Source organism: Gopherus evgoodei, chromosome 9 (assembly GCF_007399415.2).
Source record: "Gopherus evgoodei ecotype Sinaloan lineage chromosome 9, rGopEvg1_v1.p, whole genome shotgun sequence".
Classification (NCBI taxonomy): Eukaryota; Metazoa; Chordata; order Testudines; family Testudinidae; genus Gopherus; species Gopherus evgoodei.
This window is the reverse complement of record NC_044330.1, coordinates 91,101,909-91,119,330: the sequence shown is the minus strand read 5'-3', so window position 1 is coordinate 91,119,330 and position 17,422 is coordinate 91,101,909. Positions and strand designations below refer to the sequence as shown.

Here is a 17,422-nt window from a genome sequence, read left to right as displayed (position 1 = left end):
AGTTGCTTTTGCCTTCTTCTCCTTTTCTTCTATTTGGTTGGCAGTGTGCCATTTTGTCTCCTCATTTCTTCCAGGCATTAGGGTCTCCAGTTAATGCTACTGCCTTAGAGATCCAGCACGTAGCACCGAGTGTTAGTCACCACAGCCCACTGCTCCCTTCCTTTAGGATGTGTGATCTTGGGTTTCAAGGTCTTTCAGTTGTAAACACACGGCCAGATTCAGATCTCACTTACACCAGTGTAAATCAGAGGCAAATCCACTGAAGGCAATGCAATAAAACCAGCGTAAATTAAGATCAAGATCAATAGAGCTGGTAAAAAAAATTCAGTCAATTGTAAGCGGGGGCGTTGCCGGAGCTCGACCCTCCCGGATGAGGAGGGGAGCACACCGGCCTCGACCTGTTGTCTGAGGGTCTAGGTCCTTGGAACTGTAGCCCACCGTCCGGGTGGCTCGGGCCCTTTGGGACAGGACCGAGCAGTGGCACAGTCAAAGGGGGCCCAGTCCTAGGTTCAGGCTGGGCACCAATACACAGTTATCTCAGCTCCAGCCCTCTTGGTTCAAGGACGGGCTGGCAAGGGTGCGGGTAGCTCGGGCCCTTTGGGACAGGACCGAGCAGTGGCACAGTCAAAGGGGGCCCAGCCCTAGGTTCGGGCGGGGCACCAATACACAGTTATTGCAGCTCCGTTTAGCTGGCCTCTTCAGGCCGAGGGGGGAGGGGGATTCTGCCACCCGTGGACGGGTGGCAGGGGGAACGCAGGCCCACGCACTCCACTGCATTCCAGCCCGGGGCCCTAGAAGCGGTGATCACCGCTGCAGGTAGTCAGTGGGGATCCTGACTGCAACAACTGCCATGGGTATCGGGAAATCTGCAGCCTGACTCGGGTCGGCTGCCCCCGGGCTACTTCCAGTATCCCCCTCCGAGCCTACCTGGTTCCTGGGACCCGCTTCGGGCACGTCCCACCACAGAGGCTCTTCACGGCCAGGGCTGGGTGGCAAGTCCGGCAGCTCCTCCGGGAAGCCCGGCCAGGCCTGTTCCGGGGTGTCCTCGGGGCCGCAGCAGGGGCGGGACGGTTCTGGCGGCTCCTCGGCATAGCGAGCGCAGGGAAGCTCTGGCGGCTCCTCGGCATAGCGAGCGCAGGGAAGCTCTGGCGGCTCCTCGGCATAGCGAGCGTCAGGAGGCCCAGGCCAGTCCGGACACCGGCCTGCGGCCTCAGCAGCCTCCCAGTCAGGAGCTCCTGCGGACAGGTCTGCTCCTGCTTGTGGCTGGGCCCCAACTGAGGGCTGAGGGCTGGTTTTTATCCTTCCAGGTCGCCGCTTGACCCTTTGAGGGGCGGGACTTCCGCTTAGTGGCCCTGCCCCTCTGGGTGAGTGACAGGGCTCGACCCTCCCAAATGAGGAGGGGAGCCACACGCCTCGTTACACAATGTTTTTCTGATGGAAAGTGGCTTTTTTCAATGAAATTTGAATTTTTTCCAACCTGCTCTAAACATCCCCACAGTGAGCAGCACTGTGAAAATATAAATATTCCCATGCTATTTATTCATATAATAATCCACATTCATCTAATTCTGTAGGTCATGGAGGATCTGCAACTGAGAAATTCTAATGACGTCATCAGGAGTTCTCACATAGAGTCAGATTCAGCCTCACTTCAGAAAGTAGTATCTTATTCCACAAGCAGTCCCCCTGAAACAAAGAATAGGGTCAAATTCTGCCCTGTTACGCTGATGCAAATCCAGAATATCTCCGTTGACATATGTGGCATTGCTATGGATTTGCACCATCGTTGAAACTGCAGTTGAATATATTATTTTGAAATAAAAAGTTTTAAAGCAAAAGGTTTTTAAATGCCTGGGGTGAAGATTCTGTAGTTGGGGAGGGTATTTTAGGTTTTCTTCCCTGTGTTTTTGGGAAGAGACTGTGCCCTGAGGCTTGGCTGTGGAAACCTTTCTTGCTCTCACTCTGACATCATTTGGCTCTCAACCCACAAGAATGAAATGTGCAAACCATGTGGGAATGCAGTACAATCTCACAGTAATAGTGCACTCTGCTGGAAGAGGGGACTTTCTTTTAGCCGAGTTTTTTTTGGGATCCCAGTTACATTCGGAGGATTGTGCCATTGGTTTGAAATGTCGTGAGCTGGCTCTTGTGGCTTTGCTACACACTGACACACCTCTCCACCTTTCTAGTGACTTTTTCTTGGCTTGTTGATATAACAGATCATGGGAAATGGTGCAGAAGTGGGACCAAAAGGGAGCAAAGGACTTCCAGGATTTCCAGGACCCAAAGGCGAGCGTGGATATCCTGGCTTGGCAGGGTCTCCCGGCTTGCCAGGGCCTCCAGGTAAGAGTTGAGGTGAATTGCTTGTGTATTTTGCTATCTGGAGAGTTAGTTAGCTTCATGATCTTAGTTCATTGCCTAGTCGGGTGGTGGCAGTGTAGCAATAATCACCATCACAATTGATAACCTGGTTGACAGATGGACTGAATGACCAGTGAAGGCAAAACTATTGAAAGCTACCTTTGAGCCCTGAAGATGGTCCTCCAGCTGAGGGTTGAGGCATGAGGACTCTTGAACAATCATGGTCCATGCATTCTCTGTTCTGTGCTGAATAGAGGATGCTAGTCTTCAGGGCTGTCAATGAATCACCAGTTAAGAGTGCTGGAATAGTAACTTAAGGGTAGTTTAGCCCTTCATTTCTTGTATGTAATGTATATTATCAGAGTTCCATTTGTATGAAGAAGAGTTTGTGTCAACACTGTTGAGGCTGACTGTTAAATATAGGTTTAAATACAGACTGGTCCAGTGCTTAAAGGTGGAGTTGATGCTGGACCATGTCTAGAAAGGGGTCAAAGGAGCTTGCTAGCCATGTCTATCAGAAAGCTGTACAGTGAAGGAGAACATTAGGTAACTCTAAAATTATGACAAAGAAATACACATTTTTCCCCTCTGTTTTTCCATTCACTAGTCCCGTTACGATTTCTTCCTTACCTAAATTGTTTACTCATGTTAAGTCTCAGGGTCAAGTTTTCAACTAAAAATCTCTGCAAATGTAATATTTGCCTGCCCCAAATTCCACACTTGTGCGCACACGTGTACATGAGGATGTGCAGTTACCTGGTTTGCATAGACAAATGGGTATGCCTGTAATTTGGCTCTCTTTATGGAGGCCTGTTGAAAACACTTACCCCATAATATAACTCCTATGCCATGGTCACATACATGAAGATTTAGAGAGAGGATGTTGCCTATGATAATAGCAGCAACCTAGCCAGCTTTCATTGTCACCTTTACAAAAATCCATGATTTAAACCAGAGATGCTGAAGAATTAACTTTTTTTCCATTGTAGGGATTGCAGGTATAGGCCCACCTGGTCCACCTGGTTTGCCTGGGGAGCGAGGACAGAAGGGTAGTCAAGGTCTACCCGGAGTTTCCATACCTGGACAGCCTGGACTTGATGGACAGCCAGGGCCCCCTGGACCGCCAGGTGCCCCTGGACCTCCCGGAACAACTATCCCTCCTAGTAAGTGATATCTTTATTGACCTGCAGCCTTGAAACACTTGACAGATAGATAGTTACTCAACAATAAGGAAAAGAGACTAAATATCTATGATGTTGGCTTATTTTGTACACCTGCTTCAGAGACACTGTTCAGCTCCAGCTGAAGTAATGGAGAGACAAAGGTGATTTCATGTCACCTTTATGCTTCCTTCCCAGCTCCTGATGCAAGTTAGAACACCAACAGGACTGCCCTAACTTTATGCTGTCTGGAAGGGTCCCCTTGCTAGCTAGGAATTGCCATCTTGTGTTTCGGTGTGGCCTCGCCATGCCTTTTCCTGGCTCCTACCAGGCCTGACGTACCCCTGTGTGTAAAACAGGCTATACAAGCTTTATTACAGCCCAGGATTTCCCTGTATTGGGCAGCTTTAAGGTCAGTTTGCACCACTCCAGTGGCACAGTGTTAATGGAGCAGGGCCAATGATCTGGCCCCAGTGATGAAGAATATTGCTGCTTCCAACTCATGCTAGCAAATTCTAAATAACAAAGCACTTAAGAGTGTGTTAGGATTTGTATTTAAATAAGGATTAAGTCCCTCTCTGTCACTCTTTAGAGATTGAGTTTAGTCTCCACTTCTGGCCTAATAACTCGTTAGAGGACAGTTAAAATTCTGTTTTATTTCGGTAAAACAGTTCATAACTTGAAAAGGAAACATTTTTAAAAGTGCTCTCTATATTAAATTTTGCTCCATCTTCTTCACGTTTCTTTGGGTCCTCTAACTAAGCAGCCAAAACCCCCCGTGAACTCCAACTCCCCTCCCCTACACACACATGCCCCACATAACATCTTGGGCATAGGCTACTTTTGAGGTATTTTAATTAAATACATTGTTATTCTCCATATTTAGAATAACTCCATGGGATGGTTCAGGTCCATATGCTGCTTTGTATTCTAACTTTGCCAGCCTGCCTCCCAGATCCAAAGAGAGAGAGAAGCTGTGCAACAGAGAGTGTGGAGGCGGGCTATGGTGGTCTGTGCTCAATGAGGGATATGAAGGGCCAGGCTCGGAGGGGGATTGTGGGGTTGACTGGGACTTTGGGAAGGCGTTGGGAGGGAGAGGCTAGCATGGATGTGCCAGGGGGAGTCAGGAAGGAGCCTCATGTCTCTACACTGAGGCTTTTGCATATCATGAGAGTTGCTCCCCATGGGTTCTGCTGCATATATGGGCACATTTATGAACAGAGTTATGGCTTCATATCGGTTGCTCAGGGTGGGGGTGAGGAATGGAAGGGGGATATTGATTGGGGTGTAGATGTAGCTGTTTATTTTCTTGTGTTTTACGGCTTGCATTATTTTGCTGTGCCGTGTAGAAGCCCCAGCCCCATGTTACCAGTGTCTGGTGTGGAGTAATAAAATGAGCTTCCCCAATCTATGTTTAGTGTTTCGTGTCTCCGTTCGACTGATAGTACAGCTAACTCTCTCTCTCTTAACTCTTTCACCTTTAGGTGACAGAGTATGTCAGCGAGGGCCCCCGGGTTTTCCAGGACCTCCAGGAGACAAAGGTTTTATGGGGGAGCGAGGCCAGAAAGGTGCAGTGTCATAACTATGCTTTGTCTCTTTCTTGCTGTTTAAAGCATCTCCCATGTCAAAGAGGATAAATTCATGAATATGTAGGAAATGCTCAGATAATACAGTGATAAGCGTCATAGAAAAGCCTGACGTACATCAATGACACTGTTAAACCTCTAAAAAACCTTGTGGACTTTTTTTTAAGAGAGTATGATCAGAATGTTTTCATGTCTGCTGTACTTTACTAAACATTTCCTGTAGTGGTTGTTTTTTTCTTCTTGGAATCTTCATGATTATAACTCTTGACACTGGCATTTAATGTCTTTTGAAATCCCAGCTCCAAGTATCAAAAGATTTGCCCCCTAAAGGAGCTAATACTTGGAAAAAGTTCTACATTTGGATTTTTGAACACTGAAAGGGTTTTTTTAGTTTTTGTTTTTTTGCTTTGTGTTGTTTTGCATTTTTGCTAAACAAATTCCATCAGATACATCTGCTCTGTACCATGCACTGTACCTGAAGTCCTTTTCCAGGTGATAGTAGATCTAAATGCCACTTTAGTTCCTAAAAATCAGGGAGGCTAAAGGTGATGTCTATGAGAAGCCTTCTGCTAATCTATTAAGATATCATATAATTATATAAAATTATAATTATCATATTCAATGATATAAGATATGGTGAATATAATGACAGTACTGTTATGTTGGATGCTGTGTTTTCCAGAACTAAATGCTCATATCTGCTTTTATAATGTGACTCTTTCTAGGTGATAAGGGAGAGACGTGCTTTAATTGCATAGGAACTGGCATTTCTGGGCCTCCTGGGGACAGGGGACCACCCGGACCTCCAGGTAGCCCAGGTAAAACAAAAAAAAAAGCTGGCTGCGTTTTGTTCTTTATTTTATGGCCCAAAGGTTGTGTGCAAACTCAGACACAAAACCGAACTCCAATGTGTATGTACACATTCTGTGCCCAAGTGATGGGATGCAGAGGCACACGTGAGTTCACTATACGCAAGTTGTGTATATGTGAAAGTCCACCCATTTTTGAAAATCTGACCCTTAAGAATCAGATTTTTAAAACGGTACAGATGTTCCTACTTGATATTTTCCACTAATCAGTGAGGCACACAAGCAATGTCTGCTACCCGGTTACCTGGAAGGGAAATGAATTTCAACTCCTTCCTATTTCAAAAGAGACAAAGAACCAGTTCAGAGATTACTGGAGGGGTGATCTCTTTCAGTATCATTGACATAAACTTCTAGTTACAAATTTGTTTTACTCACCTAAGATCAAGCTGTCCAAAACAGTGGGTTGAATTTGGTCTTGGTTTAAGTTGGCATTTGCAATTTCAATGACATCAGTGGAATTGCAATTACATACGCTAGGGATTAACTTGGCCTAGCGAGTTTTAATAGGATGGGAAATCTATACAACAGTTTTTGAGTGAGTAATATTTATGACTTTATCTACTAGACTAGACTGATGTATTGTAGAGCTATCCTCAATATTAGAGTAGTTGGTGGTGGGATAAGGATCTCGTCATCATTTCACAAAATTGTGGTGACTTCAAAATAATTTAAGGTCTAGGATAACATTTTCAAAAGTGCTCTGGTGACTTTGGCACTTAAGAGTCTGGTTCCCCTTGACTTTCAATGAGACGCAGGCATTTAAGTACTAAGTATTTTGAAAATTGGATTGAGGAGCCTGAGTCACATTCGAACCTTTGAAAATTTTACCCCTGTCTAAATCTTGCCTGCTCTAAGAGATTTCTCCCGCTGCCTCAGCCTTGGCAAGTATGTATGTCAAACTAAGTGCCAGATATTCCCAATGCCTAAATCTTACATTCTTTTATTTAATCAGGATCTCTTGGTTTCCCGGGACCGAAAGGTGAAAAAGGGCTAACTGGCTTAACCGGGCTGGTAGGGCCACCAGTAAGTGTTGTTAGTATGTTTCTTGGAGGGAACTGAATATAATTTATCTTAAGCATAATATCAGTTTACTGATAACTACATGTCCTTTCATTTGCACAGGGAAAAATTCCTATTCAACAGTCCTTTTTCCATCTCTAATTACCATGAACCTATTGTCATAAAATTGCAGCATTCAGCAAGGCAATAGAGGAAAAACCTAAAATGCTTACTTTTCTTTCCTTAGGGATTTCCAGGACCTCCAGGTCCCCCTGGGCTTCCTGGTTCTAAAGGGGACCCCGGGGACAGCCTAGCTTTCCCAGGACTGAAAGGTGATAAAGGGGACACTGGTTTCCCAGGACCTCCTGGTCTTCCTGGCATAGATGGCTCTCCTGGACGAGAAGGACTGCCAGGTCTTCCTGGACCCAAGGGGGACCCTGTAAGCTGGGTTTTATACATGGATGAACAAGGTCTTAGGAATGTTGTGAGTCCATTCAGAAAAGTACAGAGAAGGGGATGTGAAAATCCACTTTCCCCTAAGCATAAGTGTGGCTTAATGAAATAATCTGTCTAGTATAAAAGCTGCCCATCTTCAGCCCTGACAGTTATTCTGTTTTTTGCCCTTTCCCCTGCAAGCTCTGCTTGGTGCTGCATGAGGGTGGCAGAATGGGTCGCCATTGATTATCTGTCAGTCCCTCTCTCTAAATGAGTAGCAGGACAATGTGCAGTGCCAGTGTTCACTGTCCTCCCCACATGGCACTTCATTAACCTACAGCTGGGGTAGCAAGATACAAGGACAAAGAGTCGAACCTGGTCTCCAGCATGATGATAACATGCTAGACAGCTACCAGCCTGGGGTTGGGAGGAATAATAAACATCACAGAAATTCTAAACAAAAATAATTGTTTCACTAGCATTAAAACTAAACTCTTAAATCTGTTCTAAAACAAATGATTGCTCTTCTCCCCCACCATCCTGTTCAGGGTGGTGTTGCTTTCAAAGGAAGAATGGGACCCCCAGGTGATCCAGGAGTGCAAGGTCTTCCTGGAGACAGAGGACCTATGGGACCTCCTGGTTTTGGCCCACAAGGTCCTCCAGGTGAAAAAGGCATTCAGGGTGTATCTGGTCGTCCAGGTCCCCCAGGAGTTCCAGGTGGGTGTATTTTCATATGTTGTTGAGCAATAACAGAAAGTTGTACCCATTTGGCTCAGCACAGCTTCCAGATCATTGGGCAGGGACAAGCATGAAGGCTTTTAAAATTGTACCTGAAAGCAGTAATTAATCCTGGCATTTGTGAGCTTCCCTGCCAGTAGCCACATGGTTGTCACAAATTGCCCTCTCCTCAACAGTACTAATGTCCAAAGACTATAAACCAGCTTGCTGTAAAACTGGAAATACCTCTGCAGTCTAAATGCACCCTGCTAAACCCCATGCTGTGGTAAATGATGTAACTTTTTATTAAGATGATGATCACCAGCAGGGTGCTTAGAAATGTCAGACGTCATGACTTCTTTGAAGAACAATTTATAATACACATATGGCAAGAAATGCTTCTGAGCCTGTAAAATGGGGCACAGTGAGGCTCAATAAGATGAGGTCTGAAAGAGAAATTTCTTCAAGAGAACGTGAGTGTTTAACTTTTGGTATAAGGCAGAGGTAAGCAACCTTCGGCACACGAGCTGATTTTCAGTGGCACTCACACTGCCCGGGTCCTGGCCCGGGTCCAGGGGGGCTCTGCATTTTAATTTAATTTTAAATTAAGCTTCTTAAACATTTTAAAAACTTTATTTACTTTACATACAACAATAGGTTAGTTATATATTATAGACTTACAGAAAGTGGCCTTCTAAAAACGTTAAAATGTATTACTGGCACGCGAAACCTTAAATTAGAGCGAATAAATGAAGACTCGGCACAGCACTTCTGAAAGGTTGCCGATCCCTGGTATAAAATCAGAAAAACCACACTTGTATTTAGATTGGACCTGATTTACTGTTTTCAGTGCTATTGCAACAGTGTAAAACTGGAGTAACACCGTGTTGAATCTACTCCATCTATATGTAGATGGCTGAGGATATCTCTCCTTATGCATAGAATCTGTATGCTGTAGAATGATGCATCTGTATCCTATCCACTTTTAGGTCCAAAAGGTGAACCTGGCAAAACTATTACAGAACCAGGAGTTCCAGGCTCCCCTGGACCTCCAGGAAGAAATGGTGAAGTAGGACTTCCAGGTAAGAGCATAACTAGACTTCCAGGTAACCCTCTGAGTTTTCACTCTGACTAGCTTTTGCTAATTAAAAATGAATTTTCTCTGCAGGTGATCCTGGTCTGCCAGGTCAGCCAGGCTTGCCAGGCATCTCAGGTCCTAAGGGTGATCCAGGTATACCTGGCATTGGACTTCCAGGCCCACCAGGCCTAAAAGGTATACTTGCTACTACATCTTTGGAGGAGTGAATTATACTGGCTTTGGGCAGTGTCATTTTTCCGGTTTAACCTTTTTTTCTTAGCTTGCGCGAGTAGTTGCATTCTTAAATCTCCAAAGTCTTTAAAAATGCCTACCTAAGTTGCATGCCACTGTTAAAAGCACTGGAAAACCTCAGTTTCATGTCTGTTCTCCTGCACTTTTGTGGAAGCTTAGGCTTTTCAACCATCCTTGGGGTTAAAACCAAATGAAAGAGATTTTAGACATTGCAGAAGACAGTTCAAGCAGTGTATAACATAAATAACAATCTCCACAATCAGTCACCGGATTCCATATTTCTAATGTAAATAATTTGCAGCCACAATGAGAATACTTAAAATGAGGAACATCCTTCATAAGAAGGGGTGATTTGAGAGGTGTCCCAGGACTGTGATGTAATGGTCCAGATCAATTTACAGTGCATTATGCACATAGCTGTCTAAACTGAACTGGGGTGCTTTGATGCAATAGTGCATTTTGAGCCAACCAGACCTAAGGGGCCTCTTTTAAAAGAACACTTACACAGTGGTTGCCAAATCTCCCTGAAATGTACTGACACTTGTTTGTTGTCTTACCTCAGTTGTTATCCTAACCTCCACATTGTATTGTAGGTTTCCCAGGAATGGCTGGCCCCCCAGGAGCACCAGGAGCCCCTGGACGACCAGGGCTCGAAGGGCCACCAGGACAATCTGGTTTCCCAGGACAAAAGGTCTGAAAATATCAATCTGTCTGCTAATGGGCTGTGGTTTAAGACTGAAGTTTGTCTCTTCAGCTGTGCCATTGTAGTCTCTTCTTTGTTTGGGAGGGGTCTGCATCTGTAAGCAGCCCTCACCTCTCTCAAGTCAAAGTACCTATCAAGTCATTTATCTTTTCTTACTCAGTAGCTGCTGTCCCCAGTGCTGTGTGTCCAGCTGCATTGCCTTGCAGAGTCTGCTCTAACACCAACAGTGCAGAGTCTCCTGATGTGTAGGACCAGAGTTGAACATCATAGGGCAAACTCAGATAGGATGCTCTGTGTAGCTGTCCACCTTAAACTGGTGATTGAGTGGGGATGGAATGGTCAACTTTACTGAAAATGTGTTCCTCCTTCTTACCCACCAGCATTTGTCCCTACCCCTGGAATGGATGCAGCTGAAAAGTAGGGAGATACTTTCATTTAATCCCTTAAGGCTCTTTCAAATTTGAGTGAAGACACTAGCTAATCAGCAAAAATGGTCCTTCATGAGCACAGCAAATGGCCTTCTGCTACCAGTTACTCTAGCAGCTAGGGGCCGACAAAGTTGAATAGATTTGTTTCATGAGACTGCAGTCAGGGTGACTACACTCCCAACCAAGGGCTTGTACAGGAAGGTTCCCCCGACCCTAAGAAAAGAACTTCGGGTATGATTCAGGCCATGTGTCCTGAGGAGTGCCGCGTTTCACCCTTTCCCTTCCTGGACGCTTTATAGCTGCAGTACTAGAGCCATTCCTGTAGCCTCTAGGTGTGATGTGAGCTGGCCCTCCACACTGTCCATGTCAGGTGGCCCTTCCCTCCTTATTGTGCACTCCCTCCCAGAGGCTGGTCATGTTTGTATCGTGTTGGAGGATTGGAGTGTAACCCTCCAGGAGTATGTTCTGTTTCTAGATAGGTGACATGGATTTTGCTGTAATATCAAAAAAAACCCTTTTCTCTCAGGTGACTAATGTTGCCTAATCTTTCCCAGAATGATTTGCCTGAGCTGTGTGGCTGTAAATATTTTGGAAGTCTTTTTTTTTTAACCTCATGGTTTTTGGGGGGCTGGAGGGGAGGGGGGAATGTTTTTCCCTTTTGTTACTTTAATCGTTATCAGAAAGAGCTTACCTGCAAAACCCATTTCTTTTTTCCGTACATCATAGGGGGACCCTGGATTTGGTGTCCCGGGACTACCTGGGCCACCAGGGCCACCAGGTTTTAAAGGAGCTCAGGGACTGAAAGGTGATCCTGGCTTCCCAGGAAACCCTGGTTTGCCAGGGCGGCCGGGTTCAGATGGAATTCCTGGGCCAAAAGGTACAGAGAACCCTTCATTATCTTCCGTTGAACGCTATATGACTCTTAATCACTGAAAATCAGCCTGTTATTGTGTGACAGTTACTTAGGGCCAGATTCTTAAAAGTAGTTAGGTGCCTAATTTCCACTGTAATTATTTCAGTGGGAGTTATGCACCTAAATACCTTTAAAAATCTGGACCTGAGACTGCTTACATTGGGGCTGGTTTTTCCAAAGTGCAAAGCCTCTTGGTATGCATATGGACTGTGATTGTCTAAATGCACATGGCAAACTGAGTAATGTCCCCAGGCCACAGGCAGACTGAAGTGCATGCACATTTTTGTATGTTTGAAAATCTGGCCTCTAGCTGATAGAGACAAATCCCAACTGGTGAGGGTGCCATACTTTAAATGAAGCCACTTTGTTACATTCTTGTTTACCTTCCGCAGTAGGCATTTAAAGTCAAATGGGAAACTACACAAAAATGAGGAAGCTAGTTAAATGGAAATTAAAAGGAACAGTCACAGGTTGAAATGCCTGAAAACGGTGTGGAGCTATTTCAAAATGCCATAATAGAGGGTCAAACTAAATGTATATCCAAAGTTAAAAAAAAAAAAAAAAGGGAAAACATTGGAAAGACCAAAAAATGCCACATAGCTAAACAGCAGAGTAAAAGAGATGATTAGTGGCAAAAATGCATCCTTTAAAAATTGGAAGTCAAATCCTAGTGAGGAAAATAGAAAGGACCATAAACTCTGGCAATTCAGCTGTAAAAGTATAAGTAGGCAGGTTAAGAAAGAATTTGAAGAGCAACTTGCTAGGGACACAAAAACTAACAGAGCAAAAAAAATTTAAGTAATCAGAAGCAGAAAGCCAGACAAACAATTAGTGGGGCCACTGAACAATCGAGGTGCTAAAGGAGCACTCAGAGATGACAAGGAGAAACAAAACCAATTCTTTGCGTTGGTCTTCGCTGTAGAGGATATGGGGGAGATCTCCACACCCAAGCAATTCTTTTTAGGAGACAAATCTGAGGAATTCTCCCAGATTGAGGTGTCTGTAAAGGAGTTTTGGAACAAACTGATATAATAAACAGTAATAAGTCACCTGGACCTGAGGTATTCTTCCAAGAGTTCTGAAGGAAATTGCAGAACTACTAACTGTGATGTTTAACCTATCGCTTAAATCAGCTTGCGTGCCAGATGACTGGAGGGTAGCTAATGTAATGCTTATTGTTTAAAAAGGCTCCAGAGGCGATCCCAGCAATTAAAAGGCCAGCAAGCCTAATTTCAGTATCAGGCAATTTGGCTGAAAGTATAGTATAGAACAGAATTATCAGAGAGATAGATAAAGATTATCTGCTGGGGAAGAGTCGACATGGTTTTTGTAAAGGGAAAATCACGTCTCACCAATCTATTTGAATTCTTTGAGTACATCAACAAGCATGTAGACGAGGGTGATCTAGTTGGTGTAGTGTGCTTGACCTTTCTGAAAGCCTTTGACAAAGTCTCTTACCAAAGACTAAAGAAAAGTAAGCAGTCATAGGATAAAAGCCAGGGTCATCTCATGGATCAGTAACTGGTTAAAAGACAGGAAGCAAAGAATAGGAATAAATGGTCAGTTTTCACAATGGAGAGAGTTAAATAGTGGGGTCTCAAGGATCTGTGCTGTTCAGCATATTTACAAATGATCTGGATAAAGGGGTACACAGGAGGTGGCAAAATTTACACACAATAAAATTACTCAAGATAAGTCCAGTGCTCACTGTGAAGAGTTGCAAAGAGATCTCACAGAAGTAGGTGTCTGGGCAAGAAAATGACGGATGAAATTTATTGTTGATGGGGCAAAGTAATGCACATTGGAAAAATAATCCCAGTTATACATATAAAATGATGGGGACTAAATTAGCTGTTAGCACTCAAGAAAGAGATTGTAGAGTCATCATAGAATCAGAGTACTGGAAGGAACCTCAAGAGGTCATGTAGTCCAGTCCCCTGCACTCATGGCAGGACTAAGTCTTATCTATTTTACACCATCCGTGACAGGTGTTTGTCTGACCGGCTCTTAAAATCTCCAGTGATGGAGATTACACAACCTCCTTTGGCAATTTGTTCCAGTGCTTAACCACCCTGACAGTTAGAAAGTTTTTCCTAATGTCCAACCTAAACAACCTTTGCTGCAATTTAAGCCATTGCTTCTTGTCCTATCCTCAGAGGTAAAGGAGAATAATTTTTCTCCCTCTTCCTTGTAACGACGTTTTATGTACTTGAAAACTATTATCATGTCCCCCTTAGTCTTCTCTTCTCCAGATTAAACAAACCCAATTTTTTCAGTCTTCCCTCATAGGTCATGCTTTCTAGACATTTAATCATTTTTATTGCTCTTCTCTGGACTTTCCCCAATTTGTCCACATCCTTCCTGAAATGTGGCACCCAGAATTGGACACACTACTCCAGTTGAGCGTAATCAGCATGGAGTAGAGGGGAAGAATTACTTCTTGTGTCTTGCTTACAATACTCCTGCTAATAGACCCCCAGAATAATGCTTTTTTTTTTTTTTGCAATAGTGTTACACTGTTGACTTGTAGTTAGCTTGTGATCCACTGTGATCCCCAGATCTTTTTCCACAGTACTCCTTCCTAAGCAGTCATTTCCCATTTTGTATGTGTGCAACTGATTGTTCCTTCCTAAATGGAGTACTTTCCATTTGTCCTTGTTGAATTTCATTGTGTTTACTTCAGACCTTTTGTCCAGATCATTTTGAAATTTAACCCTATACTACAAAGCATCCACTCAATGTGCAGTGGCAGTTTAAAAAAAGCTAACAATGTTAGGAACCATTGGATAATAAAACAGAAAATATCATGATGTCACTATATAAATCCATGGTAAGCCCACACCTTGAATGCCTTGTGCATCAAAAAAAGATATGTTAGAATTGGAAAAGGCACCGAGAATGGCAATGAAAATGGTTAGGGGGTATAGAACAGTTTCTATGCAAGGAGAGATTTAAAAGACTGGCACTGTTGAGCTTTGAAAAGAGATGATAAAGAGCAGATATGAGAGATGTCTATAAAATCATGAAAGCTATGGAGAAAGTGAATGAGGAAGCGTTATTTACCGCTTCTCATAGCACAAGAATAGGGGTCACCCAACAAAATCAATAGGCAACAGGTTTAAAACAAACGTAAGGAAGTACTTCATACAGTGCACAGTTAGTCCTTGGAACTTGTTGCCATGGAATGTTGTGAAGGCCAAAAGTATAACTGGGTTCAAAAAAGAATTCGGTAAGTTCATGGAGGATAGATCCATCACTAGCTATTAGCCAAGATGATCAAGAATGCAACCCCGTGCTTTGGGTGTCCCTAAAACTCCAACTGACAGAAGCTGGAACTGGATGACAGGGGGATGGATCACTCAAAATTGCCCTGTTCTATTCATTTCCTCTGAAGCATCTGTCACTGGCCACGGTCAGAAACAGGATACTGAGCTAGATGGACCATTGATATGACCCAGGGCAGCCATTCTTATGTGTTATATTTACCAGTTTGTTGCACTTTATTCTCATGTAAGCTACTTTAATTATTTATGAACTTCTGGCATTAGCAATTGTCTGCACTGTATTGCAATATATCTCTGGTTTGGTGTATAGCAAAGGTATTTGTGAACAGTTGTATAGACTAGTGTACTATGGCACAGTAACAAGTCTTTGGACCATCTTTCAAAAGTGGTCTCTGAAATTACATGCACAGTGGTATTTGCACACCTAACTTACACTTGCATGTGTGCAGGGACCAAATGCCAGTGAACAATGTGTAGACACTTCAGAAAATGAATGTGAAAACCCTGAGATTCCTCACTGTTGAACTAAATTAGAATTTCCTTTAAGGTGACCCTGGACCAAGCGGACCACCTGGGTTAGCGGGACCCCCAGGGTTCCCGGGAATTGGTGGTCAAGGTCCACCGGGACAACCTGGCCCTCCAGGACCTGTGGGCCCACCAGGTAAGAGTTGAGTGATTATAATTTTGGAGTTATTGCTGACATATTGTATGTCAGGGAGGCAGGCACACCAGCTCAGGGTGTGTACAAAAGTGCCAGTAAACAACAAATAGGAAGGGCGGGCCGGAGACTTCATGACGCTCAGTTTGGACAGGACCCTTTCCACAACATGGGCCAAGTTCTGCCTTTATATTCTGTCCCATACAAACCCACAGAAGGCAAGAGGGGGTTGCACCGTGATTGACAACTGGGAAAAATGTGGCCCATCCTGTTTGTTAATGCAGCACAAGAAGCTCCTCTCCTTGGCAGAGGAGAGTGGCATGTTAATCTAGCATTTCTGGGTTACTGAGAGGGTAGACAATATGCCTTCATTGCTATGCTATCTTTAAAAAGACAAATTATGTGATGTCCAATTCTGGGGATACAGTGTGCAGTCAACTGGTAGTGAAGTCAGTGGATGCTGTTGAGGGTGCTCTGCACCTCACAGGATCAGGCCCATAAGGTTAAAGGAAATAGTTCTCTGAGAGCCAACATAATATTGAAAATATGGCACTTTTATGGACGTTAAGGTTACATTATTCTGCCAACCAAAATAATGTATTTGTTACTCAAGTGTGCACATACTGTGTACTGGAAATTATTTATTTCATGACCCTTAAGTGAAATAAATTGACCTATGTGATTAAGTATCAAGACAATCCTTAACGATTGAAGCAGTTTAACCAACTCGACACTTCATATTCAGTTGGCAAGACCCATTTTTAAATAACTTCAATTTTATTGCGAGCCAACATTTATAAATTGACATTTTGTGCCTTGACCAGAAGCAAAAAAAAAAGATCCTATGTGACAATACTGTTCCTCACACTACTTCCATTTGAGTCCATAGGTAGACATTCAGGGCGTGATCCAGTGCCAACTGAAGTCAGTGGGAAGTCTTTCCATTCTCTTCAATAGACATTGAAGTATGGCCTAAATCAGCTGAAAAATGGCTTTGATCCTAGGTATTTCAGAGTGGTTGGTCCATTACTGCATCAGATAGAAAAAGAACACTGCAAGCACTAGTAGTCTATTGTATAAACAAGAAACCAGCAGAAGAAAGGGTCACATACATTCACTTTATAAATTCACAACTGGAAAAAAACTTCATTAATTTTAATTCAGGAAATTATAGTTTGTGACTTCCAGGACAGTCATTTCCATCATGCTCTTCATTAAGCAAAGTTGGGAAGTTCTGGGCCTCCTTGTTGGGTCCAGGTTAAATTACAAAACTAGGAGTCTGCCCATAGTATTAATGGGGAGCATGTCTCTAGCAAAGGGCGTTTTGGTAATCTTGTATTTAAAATTACTTAAGTTTTATAAAAGGATTTCCTAGTTCCAATGCTATATATGGGAGTGAGAGGGAAGAAGGGGATTAAATTTCTGTTCACAAAGTATTTTATTTTTGAGAGAGGTTTTTCTACATTACTTTCACTGAATGAGATTTCCACTTCGCTAACCCTGTGACTGCAAATGCACAGCAATAACCACAGTGAAAATTGTGCTGTATGAACTAGAGAACAACTTTATGTTAATGCTGAAATGTACCTAGTCTTTGCTGTACACGTCTAGATACTGCTACTGCATGACCACTATCCCATACTTCAGATTTGTTTTAGTGATAGCCACCCTAAGTGAAGAGCCAAAATTTGGGCTGGCATTATAGATAGTGCATGGCAGAAAACCCATGGCCAGCAGAGGAGCAAGGGGCAGAGGCACCTGAGCATATAGCTAGCTTTAAGTGTTTCAGTAGTCCTACTGACTTTAAAGGAACTGCTCATATGCTTAAAGTGTGGCATATGCGTAAGCACCTTGCTCATGCAGGGAAGCTGATCTGCAGGTCCTCTGCCTGCAACCTGGTTTCAGTGCCCGGTGTTGAGGATAGAAGTGATCTGAATTACCTGTGTATCAGCTCCCTGTCCCATCAGTGACCTCTGTGC

At 43.6% G+C, this 17,422-nt stretch overlaps 1 protein-coding gene across 5 annotated transcripts in view; it reads left to right on the top strand.

The window, feature by feature from the left end:
• COL4A5 (collagen type IV alpha 5 chain) overlaps positions 1-17,422 on the top strand; it is a 151,489-nt gene that overhangs the window by 93,610 nt on the left and 40,457 nt on the right. For all 5 annotated transcript variants that reach the window (XM_030575410.1, XM_030575406.1, XM_030575408.1 and 2 more), the window contains exons 19-30: positions 2,220-2,343; positions 3,351-3,524; positions 5,006-5,089; positions 5,833-5,925; positions 6,929-6,999; positions 7,223-7,414; positions 7,959-8,127; positions 9,117-9,209; positions 9,296-9,400; positions 10,051-10,148; positions 11,315-11,465; positions 15,333-15,446. In XM_030575410.1, the coding sequence (XP_030431270.1) occupies positions 2,220-2,343; positions 3,351-3,524; positions 5,006-5,089; positions 5,833-5,925; positions 6,929-6,999; positions 7,223-7,414; positions 7,959-8,127; positions 9,117-9,209; positions 9,296-9,400; positions 10,051-10,148; positions 11,315-11,465; positions 15,333-15,446 (1,468 nt within the window). The remainder of the gene's footprint in view (positions 1-2,219; positions 2,344-3,350; positions 3,525-5,005; positions 5,090-5,832; positions 5,926-6,928; positions 7,000-7,222; positions 7,415-7,958; positions 8,128-9,116; positions 9,210-9,295; positions 9,401-10,050; positions 10,149-11,314; positions 11,466-15,332; positions 15,447-17,422) is intronic.